This window comes from Oncorhynchus keta, unplaced genomic scaffold (assembly GCF_023373465.1).
Source record: "Oncorhynchus keta strain PuntledgeMale-10-30-2019 unplaced genomic scaffold, Oket_V2 Un_scaffold_15365_pilon_pilon, whole genome shotgun sequence".
Taxonomy (NCBI): domain Eukaryota; kingdom Metazoa; phylum Chordata; class Actinopteri; order Salmoniformes; family Salmonidae; genus Oncorhynchus; species Oncorhynchus keta.
In genome coordinates, this window is record NW_026290799.1 from 280,386 (window position 1) to 301,790 (window position 21,405).

The following is a 21,405-nucleotide window of genomic DNA, read 5'->3' on the forward strand; positions in this document are numbered from 1 at the left end:
TGCAGAGCAAGGGGAAAAACTACTAGAAGGCTCAGAGCGAGTGACGTTTGAAACACTATTTGCGCGCGCTAACTAGCTAGCCATTTCACTTCGGTTACACCAGCCTCATCTCGGGAGTTGATAGGCTTGAAGTCATAAACAGCGCAATGCTTGACGCACAACGAAGAGCTGCAGGCAACGCACGAAAGTGCTGTTTGAATGAATGTTTACGCGCCTGCTTCTGCCTACCACCTCTCAGTCAGATACTTAGATACTTGTATGCTCAGTCAGATTATATGCAACGCAGGACACACTAGATAATATCTAGTAATATCATCAACCATGTGTAGTAAGTGATTATGATTGATCGTTTTTTTTTATAAGATAAGTTTAATGCTAGCTAGCAACTTACCTTGGCTTACTGCAATCGCATAACAGGCAGTCTCCTTGTGGAGTGCAACGAGAGAGAGGCAGGTCGTTATTGCGTTAGACTAGTTAACTGTAAGGTTGCAAGATTGGATCCCCCGAGCTGACAAGGTGAAAATCTGCCGTTCTGCCCCTGAACAAAGCAGTTAACCCACCGTTCCTAGGCCGTCATTGAAAATAAGAATGTGTTCTTAACTGACTTGCCTAGTTATAATAAGGCTGTAACTCCTGAATACAATATATATGGATAAATACGTGTTTAAAAATGTCAACAAATGAAGAACAGATGACTCTTGGTCAACCAATGTTGTTTTTGTCGGCGACAGCCCTAGATTCCAACCACACAAGCCTTAGACTGTTGTCTTTGTTTACGGTACTGGTGCATCAGGTCTGACACCAACAGGCTCCTGAACAGCTTCTAAATAGCTACACGGACTATCTGGGTTGACTCATGTTTTTATGATTTTTGGGGGGGCACTGTTTCCATGTACGATCACAAGACTCTATGTATGTATGTATGTATGTATGTATGTATGTATGTATGTATGTATGTATGTATGTATGTATGTATGTATGTATGTATGTATGTATGTATGTATGTATGTATGTATGTATGTATGTATGTATGTATACACACTAGAGGTCGACCGATTAATTAGGGCCGATTTCAAGTTTTCATAACAATTGGAAATAGGTATTTTTTGGCGCCGATTTGCCGAGTTGTACATTTTTTAATAATGATTAAATATAATTGTTTCCTCAATCTACACACTATACCCCATAATGACAAATAACAGATTTTTTAGAAATGGTGGGGGGAAAAAAATCAGACTCTACTCAGCACCTTGTGAAAGCACCTTTGGCAGTGATTACAGCCTAGAGTCTTCTTGGGTATGATGCTACAAGCTAAGCACACCTGTATTTGGGGAGTGTCTCCTATTCTTCTCTGCAGATCCCCTCGAGCTCTGTCAGGTTGGATGGGGAGCATCACTGCACAGCCATTTTCAGGTCTCTCCAGAGATGTTCAATCGGGTTCAAGTCCGGGCTCTGGCTGGGCCACTCAAGGACATTCAGAGACTTGTTCCAAAACCACTCCTGCGTTGTCTTGGCTGTGTGCCTATGGTTGTTGTCTTGTTGGACGATGAACCTTCACCCCAGGCTGAGGTCCTGAGTGGTCTGGAGCAGGGTTTCATCAAGGATCTCTTTGTACTTTGCTCTGTTCATCTTTCCCTCAATCCTGACTAGTCGCCCAGTACCGGCCGCTGAAAAACATCCCCACAGCTCTCATGGTCAGAGAGTCTTCAGGTGCCTTTTTGCAAACTTCAAGCGGGCTGTCATGTGCCTTTCACTGATGAGTGACTTCTGTCTGACCACTCTACCATAAAGACCTGATTGGTGGAGTGTTGCAGAGATGGGTGTTCTTCTGGAAGGTTCTCCCATCACCACAGAGGAACTCTGTTAGAGTGAGCATTGAGTCCTTGGTCACATCCCTGACCAAGGCACTTCTCCCCTGATTGCTAAGTTTGGCTGGGCAGCCAGCTCTAGGAAGAGTCTTGGTGGTTTTTCTCCATTGAAGAATGATGGAGGCCACTGTGTTCTTGGGGACCTTCAATGGTGCAGAAATGTTTTGGTACCCTTCCCCAGATCTGTGCCTTGACACAATCCTGTCTCTGAGCTCTACAGACAATTCCTTCAACCTCATGGCTTGGTTTTTGCTCTGACATGCATTGTCAACTGTGGGACCTTTATATAGACAGGTGTGCCTTTCTCATGTTCAATCAATTGAATTTGCCACAAGTGGACTCCAATCAAGTTTTAGGAACATCAAGGATAATCAATGTTAACAGAATGCACCTGAGCTCAATTTCGAGTCTCATAGCAAAGGGTCTGAATACTTGTGTAAATAAGGTATCAGTTTTAATTTGATTCATTTTAGAATGAGTCTATAATGTAACAAAATGTAGAAAAGATGAAGGGGTCTGAATACTATCTGAATGTATAGACACAACCTGTTTGAATAAAATCAACTATATATGTTGGCTACCGAGCTTGTCTGATGCTTTAAGCACTGCGATTAAAAATGACAAATTACTAAAAAGAGGGAGCCAGAGATCAATATAGCATAACCAGAAGAAATAACCTGTTCTTGACCCCCTCCTCCCCCGGTGGCCTTGGCAGATTCTATCATTACGCTCCTAAAGTTGCCGGTAATAGGCTACACCGAAGGTCGGCAACCTTTTCCATTTGGAGTGATAAGTTAGCGTACCATTTCCACTGCTCTGCTTGTCAGTTATGATTTTTATCTGCACATTTTCTAAGAACAGTTTCATTTCAGTTATAATGTTTCCGAATGTCTAAATCAACAACATGTGGTTAATCATAATTCTATCCAAATTAAAATGATACAAATCTAAAAGTAACTTCTATTGCCATTGCCAATATGACTGAAGGCGAATAAACTATAAGATAGAGTCGCACACTACATATATAATGTATAGGGTAAATCATCAACATTTCGGCATCACTGTGCCTTCAGGGTAATGTCATGAATACTTGAACCAGGTTATGTAGACAAACAGTGCAATTAGTGCAACCAATCACAGGGGGGTGTGAGGGTTGAGTCAATTATTAGAGTTAATTAGAATTAATTGAGTAAAACTTTTAAAAATCAATAGTTTATGGCATATTAAATATTAGGCTATTGTTATCATATGCAAGCAATTGAATATTGTCCATAATATTAGCATCAACATGCATTATTGTTTCATTCAATGTCACATATTTAATGGTTTCCTATTTAATTTATATTTGTTACATGTAGTCTTTTGGTTCAACCTTAATGCATAATAAGCATCAACAGAGGGAACATATTTAGGTGTATGCTAATAAGTTGTAGAAAGAATATATCAATTCATAAAAAACTTGTTCATAAGATGGGTCTGAGAGCAAAGTAAATATTCAGACCACTAGGGGGCCAACGTTCTTAGATAGGATATCCAGTAAGCCTCCCTTAGTAGTAGTAGTAAGATCTCCATGTTACCTCCCCTCCTTGGTAGAGCAACATGCTCAATGCCTGTGTATTTGTGGGAGCAGATTGGATGGTTAGCTTCAACAAAGTGAGCTGCTTCTGGATAGTCAATGTTCTTACACCTGATTGAGCTGTGGTGTTCAGCTATACGTTGTTGCAATTGTCTTTTCGTTGTGTCCTACGTAGGCTTTTCCACATGAGAATGTCAAAATAGCCTACATAAAAAGCCAACAAATAAAATCATTGTAGCACGGAGATAGAAAATATCATGATAAAAACCCATATCCTAAAAAAACACATTGGCTACACATAGCTTGTCTGCAAGGAACTTCAAACATTGTATCAACTATTAACTTGTTCCGGAAGAAGCTTGTGCTAGCAAACTTGCATAAAATACTCTGGGCCCTCAGAGTTTCCGTCCCAGTGAACTCCGGACAGACACAGCTGTAGGCTATTTGTGCAAGAGATAAGAAGTAAATCAGGTATGGATTTTCTACCGGATCAGAGCATGACATTTTTCCCCCATTTCATTCGGAGTGGTTATCGAAAGGAAGAGAGCTGGAAAGATTTTTCAAATAGGCTACGTTGAGGAACTATTGTCAGGACACCGATCCTGTAGAGGTTAATGATGCAAACTAAAAGATAAAAAGCGCCGGCAACTAGGAAAGCAGCCTCTGGGTGCAAGTTTTCCTGCTTGTTTATAGCCTCGCATAGTTCATTACGTTCCAGCGTGTTATTTTTCTTGTTCTGAGGTGGAATGTAGACAATAGTCACGATAACAGCAGAGATTGATGATTGCGGTCGTCAATCATCAACCTTATTATCAAGTGGCCAGTAGAATGGAGGGAAGAGGGGGCCAGTTTTCCCTTTGCCTTAATCGCGCAAATACTCCCCCCCTCGTCTCGAATGCCGGCGTTTTCACTTGGATACCCCGAAAATTGGGTCGGAATTACAGAGAGAGAGTCCAGGGCAGATCAGTCGAAGTTGAAGCTGGATTTGGCCTAAGTAACTGACGATCTGATGTTCAAAAGTTATTGTCGGTTTTAAGAACTGATAGCGGATACATTGTGAAAATAAAGTACAAATAAATGCCAAAATAATCCCAAATTTGCCGAGTTGGGTTAGAGCTCGCAACCTGGAGGCCACACAGTAAGGCACCATCTGTGTGTTCAGTGAGCAACTACAGACAGTAAACCGAAAAGCACAAGGAACAAAGTTAGACAACCAACACTGGCTCTCAAAACAAAAAGCAACAGCCAATATTTATATAACCCCAGATTTTCATATTCTACATTGACCAGAAGGAGGAGCCTATAATATCTCTGACAGGAGTACAAAATGCACTTTAAGAGAGCAAGAGTGTATTCGTGCCAACAGCATCCAGGCCTTCCAAAGCAACACAGAAAGCAGCAAGGCCTTAAACAATAAGTCTTCGCTTGTTATAACACCGAGGCAGAACAAGAAATTGAGGAGAAACCAGAGACTCCCCAAAGGCCTGGTTATCATAGCAGGCTTCTCACAGGAATAATTCAGACTGGCAAGAGTCTACTACATATGGCCTTGGGAGGCAGAAGAAGAGAACTACAACCAAAACAATGTGTTTTTTTTTGGTTCTGGAATCTGTACCTGCCAGATTGGGTTTCTCCTGGCAGTGTTGGCTAACTGGCTAATATAGAGTCCCAGGGCCCTGTTCAACAGAAGAAAAAAATAATTGGGCAAATTCAGCACCTCGTCATTGGCCTCATTAGGGAGAGAACAAGAAACAAAACATGTTTCTCCTGGATTTGTAGCAGACATATTGGGTTCCCTCTATTCTCCAGAGCAGAGAACCCAAATTGACTAACAGAGAGCCCTGGATCATGTCAGTAGGGCACACAATAGCAAAATATTTTGCAACGGTAAACTAGAGTCTGGCAATTATTATTGGACAAATTTAAGTAGAACCTGCGCATTTCAGAATGTTTTAAAACGTTTTCGCCCAACTGAAGATGACCCCGACTAATGTGCCTGCCGCTGCCACTAGCCCTGGGGTAGGAGAAGAGGGAGTCTAGAACTAAAGGCAAGTATACATGAAAGTGACAGCTAAGTGAATAAATTGCTCGAAGCGGTGTAGAGAAGTATGAATGCATAACTATTAGGGAATACACCAACATGGCAAGACTGTTTGAGCATTAATAATAAAACCCTCAAATATATCTCAAAATGAATTTCTTACAGATTCAGTACACAACCCCTCATAATAAGAGCTTAGCAACAGTTTACTTAGATTCCGTGAATTCTTAAAACAAGCCAATCCAAGCACCAGAATCACCCAAGAAAATACAACTCTATTTACTTTAGATCTGAGAAAAGGGAACAATTACTCTGAAGAGGAACGTTCGTGCTGATTATTTGGGTGGTGGGTAGCCGAAGGAAATGAGCTGGCAGAGACACGAAGAACCAACGACTTGGCATGCACAAGTGTTTGGCTTCATATGACACTTCAACCAGACAGCATACCAGGACAGACATAAATGAGAGGGAGGCTGGAGGGGAATTTTCCATTAAAGCCATGAAAGAGAAAATACAACTAGAGAATGAAGGGAAAGAAAGAGAAAGGATTGAGAGGGAAAGAGAAAAGGGGAGAGTGGAAAGTAGCATTCGAGGTGTAGAATTGGAAATCCCCAGTGGCGTGACCAGATTAGGCAAAGATGCATGGTGTGACCGTTATGAGTGAAGGAGAGAGTCTGGCCTTTGTGTTACTTGGAGAGAAGTCAGATAGGATGAGTGGAGGGAGGGAGGAGTGATGGAGACAGGGGGAGAGAGAAACCCTGGCCTCAACGACCCAGCCATGGTGCTACTCCACACCGAGGATGTGTCCCCACCCTCCATTAGCCACAGTGCCAGACCCCCCAGTACTGACCCTGGCAGGACTTGCCGGCCTGGCAGTGGGTCATGTGGTTGAGGACATTCTTCATGGTGCGGCAGTGTGGCAGGGCGCAGGCCCGCACCTCCCCATTGGCTTGCTCGCGCCGCTGGCACTTGTGGGCGTGGAGCAGGAGCACCAGCTGCTGTTGGATCAGTTTGCGCTTCTCCGGGTCGGCCGTGGGGCCAGAGATGGATACACTGCCGGGCACAGGGACCATGCCCACCGAGGGCACCTGCTGCCCGGGCTGCTGCTGGAGCTGGAGGGGTGGAGGAAAGAGGGGGGGGGGGATATGTTAAAGAACCTCTACCTCAAAATAATTGCACCTAACTACAGTGACATCAGAGGGTCCCAGGATCAAGGTAAAGCCTTGACATTTGCACATAACATAGAGAGAACAGGAAACACTCCTGAAAAAAAGTTGTGCACTCTTTAGGGAATAGGGTGCCAGACTAGGTGTGGACAGGACGACTCACCAGGTTTGGCACGCTGGTGACGGCGGTAAGGGGTGCTGCCTTGTTCTGAAGCTGCTGGGGGTTCACCCCCTGTCCTGGCCCCCCCTGGCCATACTGACCACCAAACAGACTGCCACCGTTACTGCCCAGGCCCAACTGAAAGAACAAAAAGGAGAGAGGAGAAGGAGAGAATAGGAGAGGGGAGAAAATGTCAGGAAGCATTTAAAAACACTGTCCATGTAAATAAGTCGCTCTGGATAAGAACTTCAGTTAAATGACCAAAATGTATCAAGTGTCAATTCCATTTCAACAAGCCAAGCACACAAACCCAAATCTCAAAACATGGAAAATGCTCCCAGCATCAATTTGTCTTCTCCAATTCTGCACCAATTTGTCAACAAGCAGATCTCCCAGTGAGGTCTATGCCAGTCACAGCTCGTACATGGTGCCATTATAGCTCTGCCAACTTGGTCCCACCACAACCCTGATAGTGCCAACACAGCTCAGCCATAGCCCCACACCACAACCCTACTGCCAGAGTTTGAGCTGCAGGCTGAGGAGCCAGAGGCCCTTGGCTGCATCCCTCCTCTTCCTTCCCACTTTCTCCCTCAGTACCCCTTCATCTCTTCCTCTCCATCTACAATCACCCCAGCTATCGCTTTCCTAATTCCCCCTTCCACAGCATGGAGAAGCCAGACAGAGACCCCTACATCTCTCCCCCTCTGATCCCATGCAGCAGGCAGGCTTAGACCACGACAGGTGGCAGAAACACCCTCCCTCCCTCGATCCATCCGGGGAACAGTCCCCCCCCAGGCCGTTGACAGCGCTCCAGCAGACCAGATAAAAAGGCCCAGCTGGGGCAACCAGAAACCAGCAGCTTAATTCAAACACACACACACAGCTGAAGATAGATGGAGGTGGGTTGGGGCCTATCTTTCTGTCTCTCGCTGACACTCCACACAGACGAGCACTGAAGAAAAGTGCCCGCCGTGCACTCCAGACACTCCTCCTCCTCATTCTGACACACTCCACACAGCAGCCAGCTCTGCTCTGAGCCTTGCCACTCCACTGTCAGACGAGAGCGACAGAGACACAGGAGTGTATTCAGCTTGTTTGGCCGTACACATAGATAACCTTATCCCTCAGTCTTCCCTATTCCTCCTTTCACACGCACCCCCTTATTCTGCATCCGATGAAGTGATTTACTGCCCAATGGTACGGCAGAGAGCCATGGAAAGAGGAAGATCACACACCCAGAAAGGAGATTTACAACCTAGCAAAATGCAGTCAACAGACCACAACAAAGACCATCACCATGAAGAGACACTTTTTCCATGCCCCCTCTATCTCTCTGAAACAACTCAACTACAACCAATATGCTCTCGTTCAGTCTCTCCATCCCCTCTACCTCACACACCAAACTAATCACCACTGAGTTTCTCAATCTCACACCCATACCAAACTCCTACAGGTTCTCTCAGCGGACTGGTCTCCATGTAAACACACAACTATAAACACTGTTAAGACCCCCTCTCTGTGTTGAGGTTACAGACAGGCAGTACCTCTCATTAGACAACAGAGACTGCAGAATGGATGGTTTCCTATTGGTTTCCTGTGAAACCACATAAGAGCAGTGTCACTGAGGCTTAGGTAAACAATCTACACACACACTGTTATAATCAACTGTAGAATCCCCTAAGGACAGTGATTGAGTAGAAGATGAGAATGTTAACTCAATATTAGTCCATAGCAGTTCGTCACAACTAGAATTCTAGTTCTAATTCTATGCACAGAGCTTGCAACTGAATAATGCTGCCAACAGATATCTAATGTCCTTAAAAAAGACTCAAGCCAATAGGCAACCAGCTTGTCACATGTGCAGCCCATTGTACAAAAAGAGAGCAGAGATGAGTCTGCAGTGCTGTTGGTGGAGATGTTTTTAATTGTCCACCAAGGACACTGGCGCGCTGTTAGAAATGTATCATCCCGTTAGAAACAAAGACCAGGCGTTGTAACGAAAGGCTACGGAGATTCTCACCTCTCATTAATTCATTGGGCAATTAAGCCAGTGAATTAAGCACAGTAAAAACTTAAGCACTGGCTTGGTGTTTGACACAGAGGCAGCATCAGACATTGGTGTAGTAGAGCTGTACTAGGCACAGGGGAGGCTGGCTAAGTGGTTCCTGATTCCAGATCTGTTTAGGGACCATAGAAAGGGGCAAGACAAGACCAACATATCTGGGACCAGGCTACGGCTACTGCCACGTTCACGTCATGTCGGAGTGATCGGAGGAACGACATGTCTACTTGGAGAGTTCACGTGCTTTGAGCTCGGAAGGAACAATATTTGTTGCCATTTTCAGTGGTGCGTGGCGTCAGAGTTAAGCAGGTGGGAAAGATCAGGGCCCAGAGTTCATACCAGAGTTTCCTAGTCGTAAATAATCAAATAAAAATGTTATTGGTCACATACAAATGGTTAGCAGATGTTATTGCGAGTGCAGCAAAATGCTTGTGCTTCTAGTTCCAACAGTGCAGCAATATCTAACAATTCCACAACAGCTACCAAATACACACAAATCTAAGTAAAGTAATGAATATATACACCGCACAAAAGTTTGTCACTTAGAAATGTCTTTGTTTTTGTCCATTAAAATATTGTCAAATTGATAAGATATGCAGTGTAGACATTGTTAATGTTGTAAATGACTATTGTAGCTGGAAACTGCAGATTTTTTTATGGAATATCTACATAGGCGTACAGAGACACATTATCAGCAACCATTACTCCTGTGTTCCAATGGCACAGTGTGTTAGCTAATCCATGTTTATCATTTTAAAAAGGCTAATTGATCATTAGAAAAACTGTTTTCAATTATGTTAGCACAGCTGAAAACTGTTGTTCTGATTAAAGAAGCAATAAAACTGGCCTTCTTTAGAAATCAAATCAAATTTTATTTGTCACATACACATGGTTAGCAGATGTTAATGCGAGTGTATAGTGTGTCTTATACACAGTGTAAGGGGATAAAGAATATGTACATAAGGATATATGAATGAGTGATGGTACAGGGCAGCATACAGTAGATGGTATTGAGTACAGTATATACATATGAGATGAGTATGTAGACAAAGTAAACAAAGTGGCATAGTTAAAGTGGCTAGTGATACATGTATTACATAAGGATGCAGTCGATGATATAGAGTACAGTATATACGTATGCATATGAGATGAATAATGTAGGGTAAGTAACATTATATAAGGTAGCATTGTTTAAAGTGGCTAGTGATACATTTACATCATTTCCCATCAATTCCCATTATTAAAGTGGCTGGAGTTGGGTCAGTGTCAATGACAGTGTGTTGGCAGCAGCCACTCAATGTTAGTGGTGGCTGTTTAACAGTCTGATGGCCTTGAGACTGAAAAACAGCTTCTGTCTCTCGGTCCCAGCTTTGATGCACCTGTACTGACCTCGCTTTCTGGATGATAGCGGGGTGAACAGGCAGTGGCTCGGGTGGTTGATGACCTTGATGATCTTTATGGCCTTCCTGTAACATCGGGTGGTGTAGGTGTCCTGGAGGGCAGGTAGTTTGCCCCCGGTGATGCGTTGTGCAGACCTCACTACCCTCTGGAGAGCCTTACGGTTGAGGGCGGAGCAGTTGCCGTACCAGGCGGTGATACAGCCCGCCAGGATGCTCTCGATTGTGCATCTGTAGAAGTTTGTGAGTGCTTTTGGTGACAAGCCGAATTTCTTCAGCCTCCTGAGGTTGAAGAGGCGCTGCTGCGCCTTCTTCACGACGCTGTCAGTGTGAGTGGACCAATTCAGTTTGTCTGTGATGTGTATGCCAAGGAACTTAAAACTTGCTACCCTCTCCACTACTGTTCCATCGATGTGGATAGGGGGGTGTTCCCTCTGCTGTTTCCTGAAGTCCACAATCATCTCCTAGTTTTATTGACGTTGAGTGTGAGGTTATTTTCCTGACACCACACTCCGAGGGCCCTCACCTCCTCCCTGTAGGCAGTCTCGTCGTTGTTGGTAATCAAGCCTACCACTGTTGTGTCGTCCGCAAACTTGATGATTGAGTTGGAGGCGTGCGTGGCCACGCAGTCGTGGGCGAACAGGGAGTACAGGAGAGGGCTCAGAACGCACCCTTGTGGGGCCCCCGTGTTGAGGATCAGAGGGGAGGAGATGTTGTTACCTACCCTCACCACCTGGGGGCGGCCCGTCAGGAAGTCCAGTACCCAGTTGCACAGGGCGCGGTCGAGACCCAGGGTCTCGAGCTTGATGACGAGCTTGAAGGGTACTATGGTGTTGAATGCCGAGCTGTAGTCGATGAACAGCATTCTCACATAGGTATTCTTCTTGTCCAGGTGGGTTAGGGCAGTGTGCAGTGTGGTTGAGATTGCGTCGTCTGTGGACCTATTTGGGCGGTAAGCAAATTGGAGTGGGTCTAGGGTGTCAGGTAGGGTGGAGGTGATATGGTCCTTGACTAGAAAGGTTGAGTATCTGGTGCGTCAGCATTTGTGGGATTACAAGCTCAAAATGGCCCGAAACAAAGAACTTTCTTCTGAAACTCGTCAGTCTATCCTTGTTCTGAAAAATGAAGGCTATTCCATGCGAGAAATTGCCAAGAAACTGAAAATCCCATACAATGCTGTGTACTACTCCCTACACAGAACAGCGCAAACTGGCCCTAACCAGAATAGAAAGAGTGGGATGCCACAGTGCACAACTGAGCAAGAGGACAAATACATTAGTATCTAGTTTAAGAAACAGACACCTCACAAGTCCTCAACTGGCAGCTTCATTAACCTCTTCAACCTATGGGGGCGCTATGTCATTATTGGATAAAAAAAACGTGCCCGTTTTAAGCGCAATATTTTGTCACGAAAAGATGCTCGACTATGCATATAATTGCCAGCTTTGGAAAGAAAATATCTTTGCAGTTTTTAAAAAATGTCAGTGTTCTCTGTGAGTGCCCCAGAACTGATCTTACAGGCGAAACCAAGATGAAACTTCAAACAGGAAATGAGCAGGATTTTTGACGCTCTGTTTTACTATCGTCTCCTTATAAGGCTGTGAATATGCTGTGAACGAGCTTATGCACTCTGCCGTTCGTCCAAGATGTCTGCAGCATTGTGACGTGCTTGTAGGCATATCATTGGAAGATTGACCATAAGAGACTACATTTACCTGGTGTCCTGCCCGGTGTCCTGTGTCGAAATTATTGCATAATCTGTAGGTCCATGCACGTTCCATTTCTTCAGAAGAGAAAGTCAACTGCCACAAAGGATTTATCGTCAATAGATATGTGAAAAACACCTTGAGGATTGATTCTAAACATCGGTTTGCCATGTTTCTGTCAATATTATGGAGTTAATTTGGAAAAAAGTTCGCGTTTTAATTACTTAATATTTTATTTTATTTATTTATTTATTTTTTCTTACCCAAACGTGATGAACAAAAACAGAGCGAAGAAGTTAAATAGTACCCGCAAAACACCCGTCTCAACGTCAATGGTGAACAGGCGACTCCGGGATGCTGGCCTTTTAGGCAGAGTTGCATAGAAAAAGCCATATCTCAGACTGGCCAATAAGAAGAAAAGATTAAGATGGGCAAAAGTACCCAGACACTGGACAGAGGAACTCTGCCTAGAAGGCCAGCATCCCAGAGTCGCCTCTTCACTGTTGAAAGTTTTGTTTCTGGTCATTTTGAGCCTGTAAATCGAACCCACAAATGCTGATGCTCCAGATACTCAACTAGTCTTAAGGCCAGTTTTATTGCTTCTTTAAAATTAGAGTTTTCAGCTGTGCTAACAATTTCAAAAGGGTTTTCTAATGATCAATTAGCATTTAAAAATGATAAACTTGCATTAGCTAACACAACGTGCCATTGGAACACAAGTGAAAGTCGCTGTGTTCCAATGTACACCTATTTGTTTAATTTCTTTCATTTTTATTTAACCAGGTGGGCCAGCTGAGAACAAGTTCTCATTTACAACTGTGACCTGGCCAAGATAAAGCAAAGCAGTTCGACACATATAACACAGTTACACATTGAATAAACAAACATACAATCAATAATACAGTAGAAAGATCTATATACAGCATGTGCAAATGAGGTAGGATAAGAGAGGTAAAGGCAATAAATAGGCCATGGTGGCAAAGTAATTACAATATAGCAATTAAACACTGGAATGGTAGAATGTGCAAGTAGAGATACTGGGGTGCAAAGGAGCATAATAAATAAATACAGTATGGGGATGAGGTAGATTGGATGAGCTATTTAAAGATGAGCTATGTACAGGTGCAGTGATGTGTGAGCTGCTCTGACAGCTGGTGCTTAAAGCTAGTGAGGGAGATGGGAATCTCCAGCTTCAGTGATTTTTGCAGTTTGTTCCAGTCAGTGACAGCAGAGACTGGAAGGAGAGGCGGCCAAAAAGGAATTGGCTTTGGGGGTGACCAGTAAGATATACAGTGGGGCAAAAAAGTATTTAGTCAGCCACCAATTGTGCAAGTCCCACTTAAAAAGATGAGGCCTGTCATTTTCATCATAGGTACACTTCAACTATGACAGACAAAATGAAAGAAAAAAAAATATCCAGAAAATAACATTGTAGGATTTTTAATGAATGTATTTGCAAATTATGTATTTGGTCAATAACAAAAGTTTCTCAATACTTTGTTATATACCTTTTGTTGGCAATGACAGAGGTCAAACGTTTTATGTAAGTCTTCACGAGGTTTTCACACACTGTTGCTGGTATTTTGGCCCATTCCCCAATGCAGATCTCCTCGAGAGCAGTGATGTTTTGGGGCTGTTGCTGGGCAACACGGACTTAACTCCCTCCAAAGATTTTCTATGGGGTTGAGATCTGGAGACTGGCTAGGCCACTCCAGGACCTTGAAATGCTTCTTACGAAGCCACTTCTTCGTTGCCCGGGCAGTGTGTTTGGGATCATTGTCATGCTGAAAGACCCAGCCACGTTTTATCTTCAATGCCCTTGCTGATGGAAGGAGGTTTTCACTCAAATCTCACGATACATGGCCCCATTTATTCTTTCATTCACACAGCTCAGTCGTCCTGGTCCCTTTGCAGAAAAACAGCCCCAAAGCATGAGGTTTCCACCCCCATGCTTCACAGTAGGTATGGTGTTCTTTGGATGCAACTCAGCATTCTTTGTCCTCCAAACACGACGAGTTGAGTTTTTACCAAAAAGTTCTATTTTGGTTTCATCTGACATTCTCCCAATCTTCTGGATCATCCAAATGCTCTCTAGCAAACTTCAGACGGGCCTGGACATGTACTGGCTTAAGCAGGGGGACACGTCTGGCACTGCAGGATTTCAGTCCCTGGCGGCGTAGTGTGTTACTGATGGTACGCTTTGTTACTTTGGTCCCAGCTCTCTGCAGGTCATTCACTAGGTCCCCCAGTGTCGTTCTGAGATTTTTGCTCACCGTTCTTGTGATCATTTTGACCCCACAGGTGCGATCTTGCGTGGAGCCCCAGATCGAGGGAGATTATCAGTGGTCTTGTATGTCTTCCATTTCCTAATAATTGCTCCCACAATTGATTTCTTCAAATGAAGCTGCTTACCTATTGCAGATTCAGTCTTCCCAGCCTGGTGCAGGTCTACAATTTTGTTTCTCGTGTCTTTTGACAGCTCTTTGGTCTTGGCCATAGTGGAGTTTGGAGTGTGACTGTTTGAGGTTGTGGACAGGTGTCTTTTATACTGATAAGTTCAAACAGGTGCCATTAATACAGGTAACGAGCGGAGGACAGAGGAGCCTCTTAAACCTCTTGGAACTGCCGCTCTCGGATCCGGGAGAATTGTCATCAACTGACACTAATTAGCATAACGCAACAGACACAAAATATTACTAGAAAATATTCATATTCATGAAATCACAAGTGAAATATATTGAAACACAGCTTAGCCTTTTGTTAATCACCCTGTCATCTCCGATTTTGAAATGATGCTTTACAGCCAAAGCAAGACAAGCATTTGGTTAAGTTTATCGATAGCCTAGCATAGCATTATGCCTAGCTAGCAGCAGGCAAGCTTGGTCACGAAAATCAGAAAAGCAATCAAATTAAATCGTTTACCTTTGATGAGCTTTGAATGTTTTCACTCACGAGACTCCCAGTTAAATAGCAAATGTTCCTTTTTTCCATAAAGATTATTTTTGTAGCCGAAATAGCTCTGTTTGTTCTTCACATTTGGCTGAGAAATCAACCGGAAATTGCGGTCACGACAACGCTGAAAAATATTCCAAATTAGATTCATAATATCGACAGAAACAATGGCAAATGTTTTTTTATAATCAATCCTCAAGGTGTTTTTCAAATATCTATTCGATAATATATCAACCGGGTCAGTTTGCTTCTTAGTAGGAGCGAAACAATCAACGCATTTGTCTATTACGCACAAATCACTCCGAGAGTCACCAGGTGACCACTTACGCAATGTCGCTCACGCTCATTTTTCAAAATAAAAGCCTGAAACTATGTCTTGTGACACTAGACACATTAGGGAAGCCATAGAAAAAGGAATCTGGTTGATATCCCTTTCACTGCTCAATAGGGACGCAGAGGTTTCTAAATAAGAGTCACTTCCTGATTGGATTTTTCTCAGGCTTTCGCCTGCAATATCAGTTCTGTTATACTCAGACAATATTTTTACAGTTTTGGAAACTATAGAGTGTTTTCTATCCTAAGCTGTCAATTATACGCATATTCTATTATCTGGTCCTGAAAAATAGCCCATTTACTTTGGGAACGTTTTTTTTTTTTTTATTAAAATAGTGCCCCCTAGTTTCAAGAGAGACAGAAATCTTGCTTGTTTGTAGGTGACCAAATACTTATTTTCCATCATAATTTGCAAATAAAGTCATTAAAAATCCTACAATGTGATTTTCTGGATTTTTTTCTCTCATTTTGTCTGTCATAGTTGAAGTGTACCTATGATGAAAATTACAGGCCTCTCTCATCCTTTTAAGTGGGAGAACTTGCACAATTGGTGGCTGACTAAATACTTTTTTTGCCCCACTGTACCTTCTGGAGTGTGTGCTGCTATGGTGACCAGTGAGCTGAGAGAAGGCTGGGCTTAACCTAGCAGAGACTTGTAGATGACCTGGAGCCAGTGGTTGTGGCGACGAGTATGAAGTGTACAGTGTACAGGTTGTAGTGGTGGGTGGTGTATGGGACTTTGGTGACAAAACGGATGGCACTGTGATAGACTGCATCCAGTTTGTTGAGTAGAGTGTTGGAGGCTATTTTAGAGATGACATCACCAAAGTCGAGGATTGGTAGGATGGTCAGTTTTACAAGGGTATGTTTGGCAGCATGAGTGATGGATGCTTTGTTGCGAAATAGGAAGCCGATTCTAGATTTAATTTTGGATTGGAGCTGTTTAATAAGAGTCTGGAAGGAGAGTTTACAGTCTAACCAGACGCCTAGGTATTTGCAGTTGTCCACATATTCTAAGTCAGAACCGTCCAAAGTCGTGATGCTGGGCGGGCGGGCAGCGGTTGAAGAGCATGCATTTAGTGTTACTTCCATTTAAAAGCAGTTGGAGGACACAGAAAAAAAAGTTGTATGGCAGTTAACCCACTGTTCCTAGGCCATCATTGAAAATAAGAATTTGTTCTTAACTGACTTGCCTAGTTAAATAAAAAATTAAAATTGAAGCTCATCTGGGTTAGTTGACAGTGTCCAAAGAAGTGCCAGAGGCATACAGAATGGTGTCCGTCTGCGTAGAGGCGGATCAAAGAATCACCAGCAGCAAGAGCGACGTCATTGATGAATACAGTTTGGGGTGTGAGAGAAGAGTCGGCCCGAGAACTGAACCCTGTGGAAACCCCCATTGAGACTGCCAGAGGTCCGGACAACAGGCCCTCCGATTTGACATACTGAACTCTGTCAGAGAAGTAGTTGGTGAACCAGGTGAGGCATTCATTTGAGAAACCAAGGCTGTTGAGTCTGCCAATAAGAATGTTGTGATTGACAGAGTCAAAAGCCTTGGCCAGGTCAATGAATAGGGCTGCACAGTAATGTCTCTTATCGATGGCGGTGATATGGTTTAGGAGAGCGTGGCTGGGGTGCACCCATGACCAGCTCTGAAACCAGATTGCATAGCAGAGAAGGTACGGTGGGATTCGAAATGGTCGGTAATCTGTATGTTAACTTGGCCTTGAAGACCTTAGAAAGGCAGGGTAGAATAGATATAGGTCTGTAGCAGTTTGGGTCTAGAGTGTCTCCCCCTTTGAAAAAGGGGATGACCGTGGCAGCTTTCCAATCTATGGGAATCTCAGACGATACGAAAGGGAGGTTAAACAGGCTAGTAATGGGGGTTGCAACAATTTCAGCAGATAATTGCAGAAAGAGAGGGTCCAGACTGTCCAGCCCGGCTGATTTGTAGGGGTCCAGATTTTGGAGCTCTTTCAGAACATCAGCTTTCTGGATTTGGGTGGAGAAGTGGGGGAGGTTTGGGCGAGTTGCTGTGGGGAGCGCAGGGCTATTGACTGGGGTAGGGGTAGCCAGATGGAAAGCATGGCAAGCCGTAGAGAAATGCTTATTGAAATTCTCAATTATAGTGGATTTATCGGTGGTAACAGTGTTTCCTAGCCTCAGTGCAGTGGGCAGCTGGGAGGAGGTGCTCTTATTCGCCATGGACTTTACAGTGTGTCCCAGAACTTTTTAAAGTTTGTGCTACAGAATGCAAATTGCTGCTTGAAAAAGCTAGCCATGGCTATCCTAATTGCCTGTGTATATATTTGTTCCTAACTTCCCTGAAAAGTTGCACATCACGGGGGCTGTTCGATGCTAATGCAGAACGCCACAGGATGTTTTTGTGCTGGTCAAGGGCAGTCAGGTCTGGAGAGAACCAAGGACTATATCTGTTCCTGGTTCAATTTTTTTTTAATGATGCATGCTTATTTAAGATGGTGAGGAAGGCATTTTTCAAGAATAACCAGGAATCCTCTACAGATGGGATGACGTCAATATCCTTCCTGGATACCCGGGCCAGGTCGATTAGAAAGGCCTGCTTGCTGAAGTGTTTAAGGGAGCATTTGACAGTGATGCGGGGTGGTAGTTTGACCGCAGACCCATTACGGACGCGCAGGCAATTAGGCAGTGATCGCTGAGATCTTGGTTGAAAACAGCAGAGGTGTATTTGGAGAGCAAGTGGGTTCGGATGATATCTATGTGCCCGTGTTTACGGATTTGTGTTGTACCTGGTGGGTTCATTGATAATGTGTGTGAGATTGAGGGCATCAAGCTTAGATTGTAGGATGGCCGGTGTGTTAAGCATATCCCAGTTCAGGTCAACTAGCAGCACGAACTCTGAAGCTCGATGGGGGGCAAACAATTCACATGTGATGTCCAGGGCACAGCTGGGGGCAGCAACAGTGAGAGACGTGTTTCTGGAAAGATGGATTTTTAGAAGTAGAAGTTTGAATTGTTAGGGTACAGACCTGGATAGTAAGACAAAACTCTGCAGGCTCTCTGCAGCAGATTGCAACACCTCCCCCTTGGGCATGTCTATCTTGTCGGAAAATGTTATAGTTGGACATTTCAGGGTTTTGGGTGGACTTCCTAAGCCAGGATTCAGACACGGCTAGGACATCCGGGTTAGCAGAGTGTGCTAAAGCAGTGCATACAACAAACTTCGGGAGGAGGATTCTAATGTTAACATGCATGAAGCCAAGGCTTTTACGGTTACAGACGTCAACAAATGAGAGCACCTGGGGAGTAGGAGTGGAGCTAGGTACTGTAGGGCCTGGATAAACCTCTACATCACCAGAGGAACAGAGGAGTAGGAGGACGGTACGACTAAAGGCTATCAGGACTGGTTGTTTAGTGCGTTCAGAGCAGAGAGTAAAAGGAGCAGGTTTCTGGGTGTGAGAGAATAGATTCAAGGCATAATGTACAGACAGGAGTATGGTAGGATGTGAGGACATTGGAGGTAAACCTAGGCATTGAGTAATGATGAGAGATATATTGTCTCAAGAGATGTTTTAACCAGGTGAGGTCACCTCATATGTGGGAGGTGGAACTAAATGGTAGGTTAAGGCATATTGGGCTAGCAGCTCTACAGTGAAATAAGACAATAATCACTAACCGGGACAGTAATGGACAAGGCATATTGATATTAGTGAGAGGCATGCGTAGCAGGGTGATCAATAGCGGTTGGGCTGGCTGGAGACATGGCGATTCAGACAGCTAGCAGACCGGGGCTAGCAAGCTAGCAGAAGGGCCTTAAGAGGGACGCCTCGATGGAGCAAAGTCTGTTTTGGACATCGATACATTTACATTTACATTTAAGTCATTTAGCGATAGACCAGTAGTGATCGATTAGTAGGGTTCCGAGTAGCGGAGGGGTCAAAGTCCAATTGGCAAAATAGGTATAGTGGCCCAGGAAATTGGCCGATGTATCTATACAGCTAACAGTCCAATATGCTTTAGACAGCTAGCGGGATGCGGCTGTCGGCTGGGCATTCAGGGGTGGTCGCGATGTAGAGGCCAGTGGAGTACCCCCTCGAGCAGATCACGTCGTAGTCCAGTCGTGAAGGATCAGCGGGGTTCTGTGCCCTGTACCGGCAGTAGAAGGGGTCTGGGTATTGTAGCCCAGGAGTGGCTGATGGGCCTCTTTAGCTAGCCGGGAGAAAGGGCCTAGCATGGGCTAGCTCCAGGCTAATTGGTGCTTGCTTCGGGACCGACGTTAGCCAGTATTCAGATAGCAGGGTAGCTGCAAAGATCTAGCTAGCTAGCTGCAAAGATCCAGGTGAAAATGTCCAGAGCATGCGGTAGGAATCCGGGGATATGGAGAGAAAATAGGTCTGGTATGCTCTGGTTTGAGTCGCGTTGTACAAACTGCCGAGAGCTTTCCGAGCTAAAGGTTAGCTGATGACCGCTAGCAGTGGTTAGCTGACTACTAGCTGGTAGCTAGTGAGCTGGCTAGCTTCTGTTGGGGGATTTTGGATTCAAGGTGAATAATACTTTAGAAAAAAAACAGATCCGCACAACATTGAGTGAGGCGGCGCTGGGTTGCAGAGTGTTTAGAAGTTGAGTTTTTGAAAAAAATATAAAAAAAGATATGCGAAGAAAAATATATATACACGGGACACAACGATTTCAAAAGAAGTCTGACTACAGCCGGAAATCTGCCGTTTCCGGGTATAGTAGTCATTTACAGCATTAACAATGTCTACATTGTTAATGCTGATCAATTTGATGTTATTTTAAATCGACAAAACATGTGTTTCTCTTTCACAAACAAGGCCATTTCTAAGTGACCCCAAACTTTTGAATGGTAGTGTACATATAAATACGGAAGAGCAATGACCGAGCGGCATAGGCACGATGCAATAGATTGTATAATATACAGTATTTACATATGAGATGAGTAATGTAAGATGTGTAAACACTATTAAAGTGGCATTATTAAAGTGACTAGTGATCCAGTTATTAAAGTTGTATGTGGGCAGCAGCCTCTCTGTTAATGACGGGCTGTTTAACGGTCTGATGGCCTTGAGATAAACAGCTTCTTTCAGTCTCTCGGCCCCAGCCTTGATGCACCTGTACTGACCTCGCCTTCTGGATGGTAGCGGAGTGGCTCGGGTGGTTGATGTCCTTGATGATCTTTTTGGCCTTCATGTGACATGGGGTGCTGTAGGTGCCCTGGAGGGCCGGAAGTTTGCCCCCGGTGATGGGTCGTGCTGACCGCACCACCCTCTGGAGAGCCCTGCGGTTGTGGGTGGTGCAGTTGCCATATCAGGCGGTGATACAGCCCGACAGGATGCTCTCAATTGTGCATCTGTAAATGTTTGTGAGGGCTTTAGGTTAAATTTCTTCGGCCTCCTGAGGTTGAAGTGGCACTGTTGCGCCTTCACCACACTGTGGGTGTGGGTGGACCATTTCAGTTTGTCTGTGATGTGTACGCTAAGGAACTTCAAACTTTCCACCTTCTCCACTGCTGTCCCGTCGATGTGGATAGAGAGGTGCGCCCTCTGCTGTTTCCTGAAGTCCACGATCACATCCTTTGTTTTGTTGACGTTGAGTGAGAGGTTGTTATCCTGACACCACACTCCAAAGTGCCCTCACCTCCTCCCTCAGGCTGTCTCGTTGTGGTTGGTAATCAAGCCTACTACTGTTGTGTAGTCTGCAAACTTGATGATTGAGATGGAGGCGTGCATGGCCACGCATGTCATGGGTGAACAGGGAGTACATGAGGGGGCTGAGCATGCAAGCTTGTGGGGCCCCAGTGCTGAGTATCAGCGAAGTGGAGATGTTTCCTCCCTTCACCACTTGGGTGCAGCCCATCAGGAAGTCCAGGTCCCAATTGCACAGGGCGGCGTTGAGACCCAGGGCCTCAAGCTCAATGAACAGCATTCTTACATAAGTATTCCTCTTGTCCAGATGGGATAGGGCAGTGTGTAGTGTGATGGCGATTACATCGTCTGTGGACCTATTGAGGCGGTAGGCAAATTTAAGTGGGTCTAGGGTGACAGGTAAGGTGGAGGTGATATGATCCTTGACTAGTCTCTCAAAGCACTTCATGACGAGAGAAGTGAGTGCGAGAGAAGTGAGTGCAGTGGTAACTGAAGTAAA

At 44.5% G+C, this 21,405-nt stretch overlaps 1 protein-coding gene across 1 annotated transcript in view; it reads right to left on the reverse strand.

Annotated features, from left to right (window-relative positions):
• crebbpa (CREB binding protein a) overlaps positions 1 to 21,405 on the reverse strand; it is a 70,888-nt gene that overhangs the window by 30,887 nt on the left and 18,596 nt on the right. Inside the window, 2 exon segments of the mRNA XM_052514208.1 lie at positions 6,336 to 6,597; positions 6,815 to 6,949. Coding sequence (XP_052370168.1) covers positions 6,336 to 6,597; positions 6,815 to 6,949 — 397 coding nt within the window.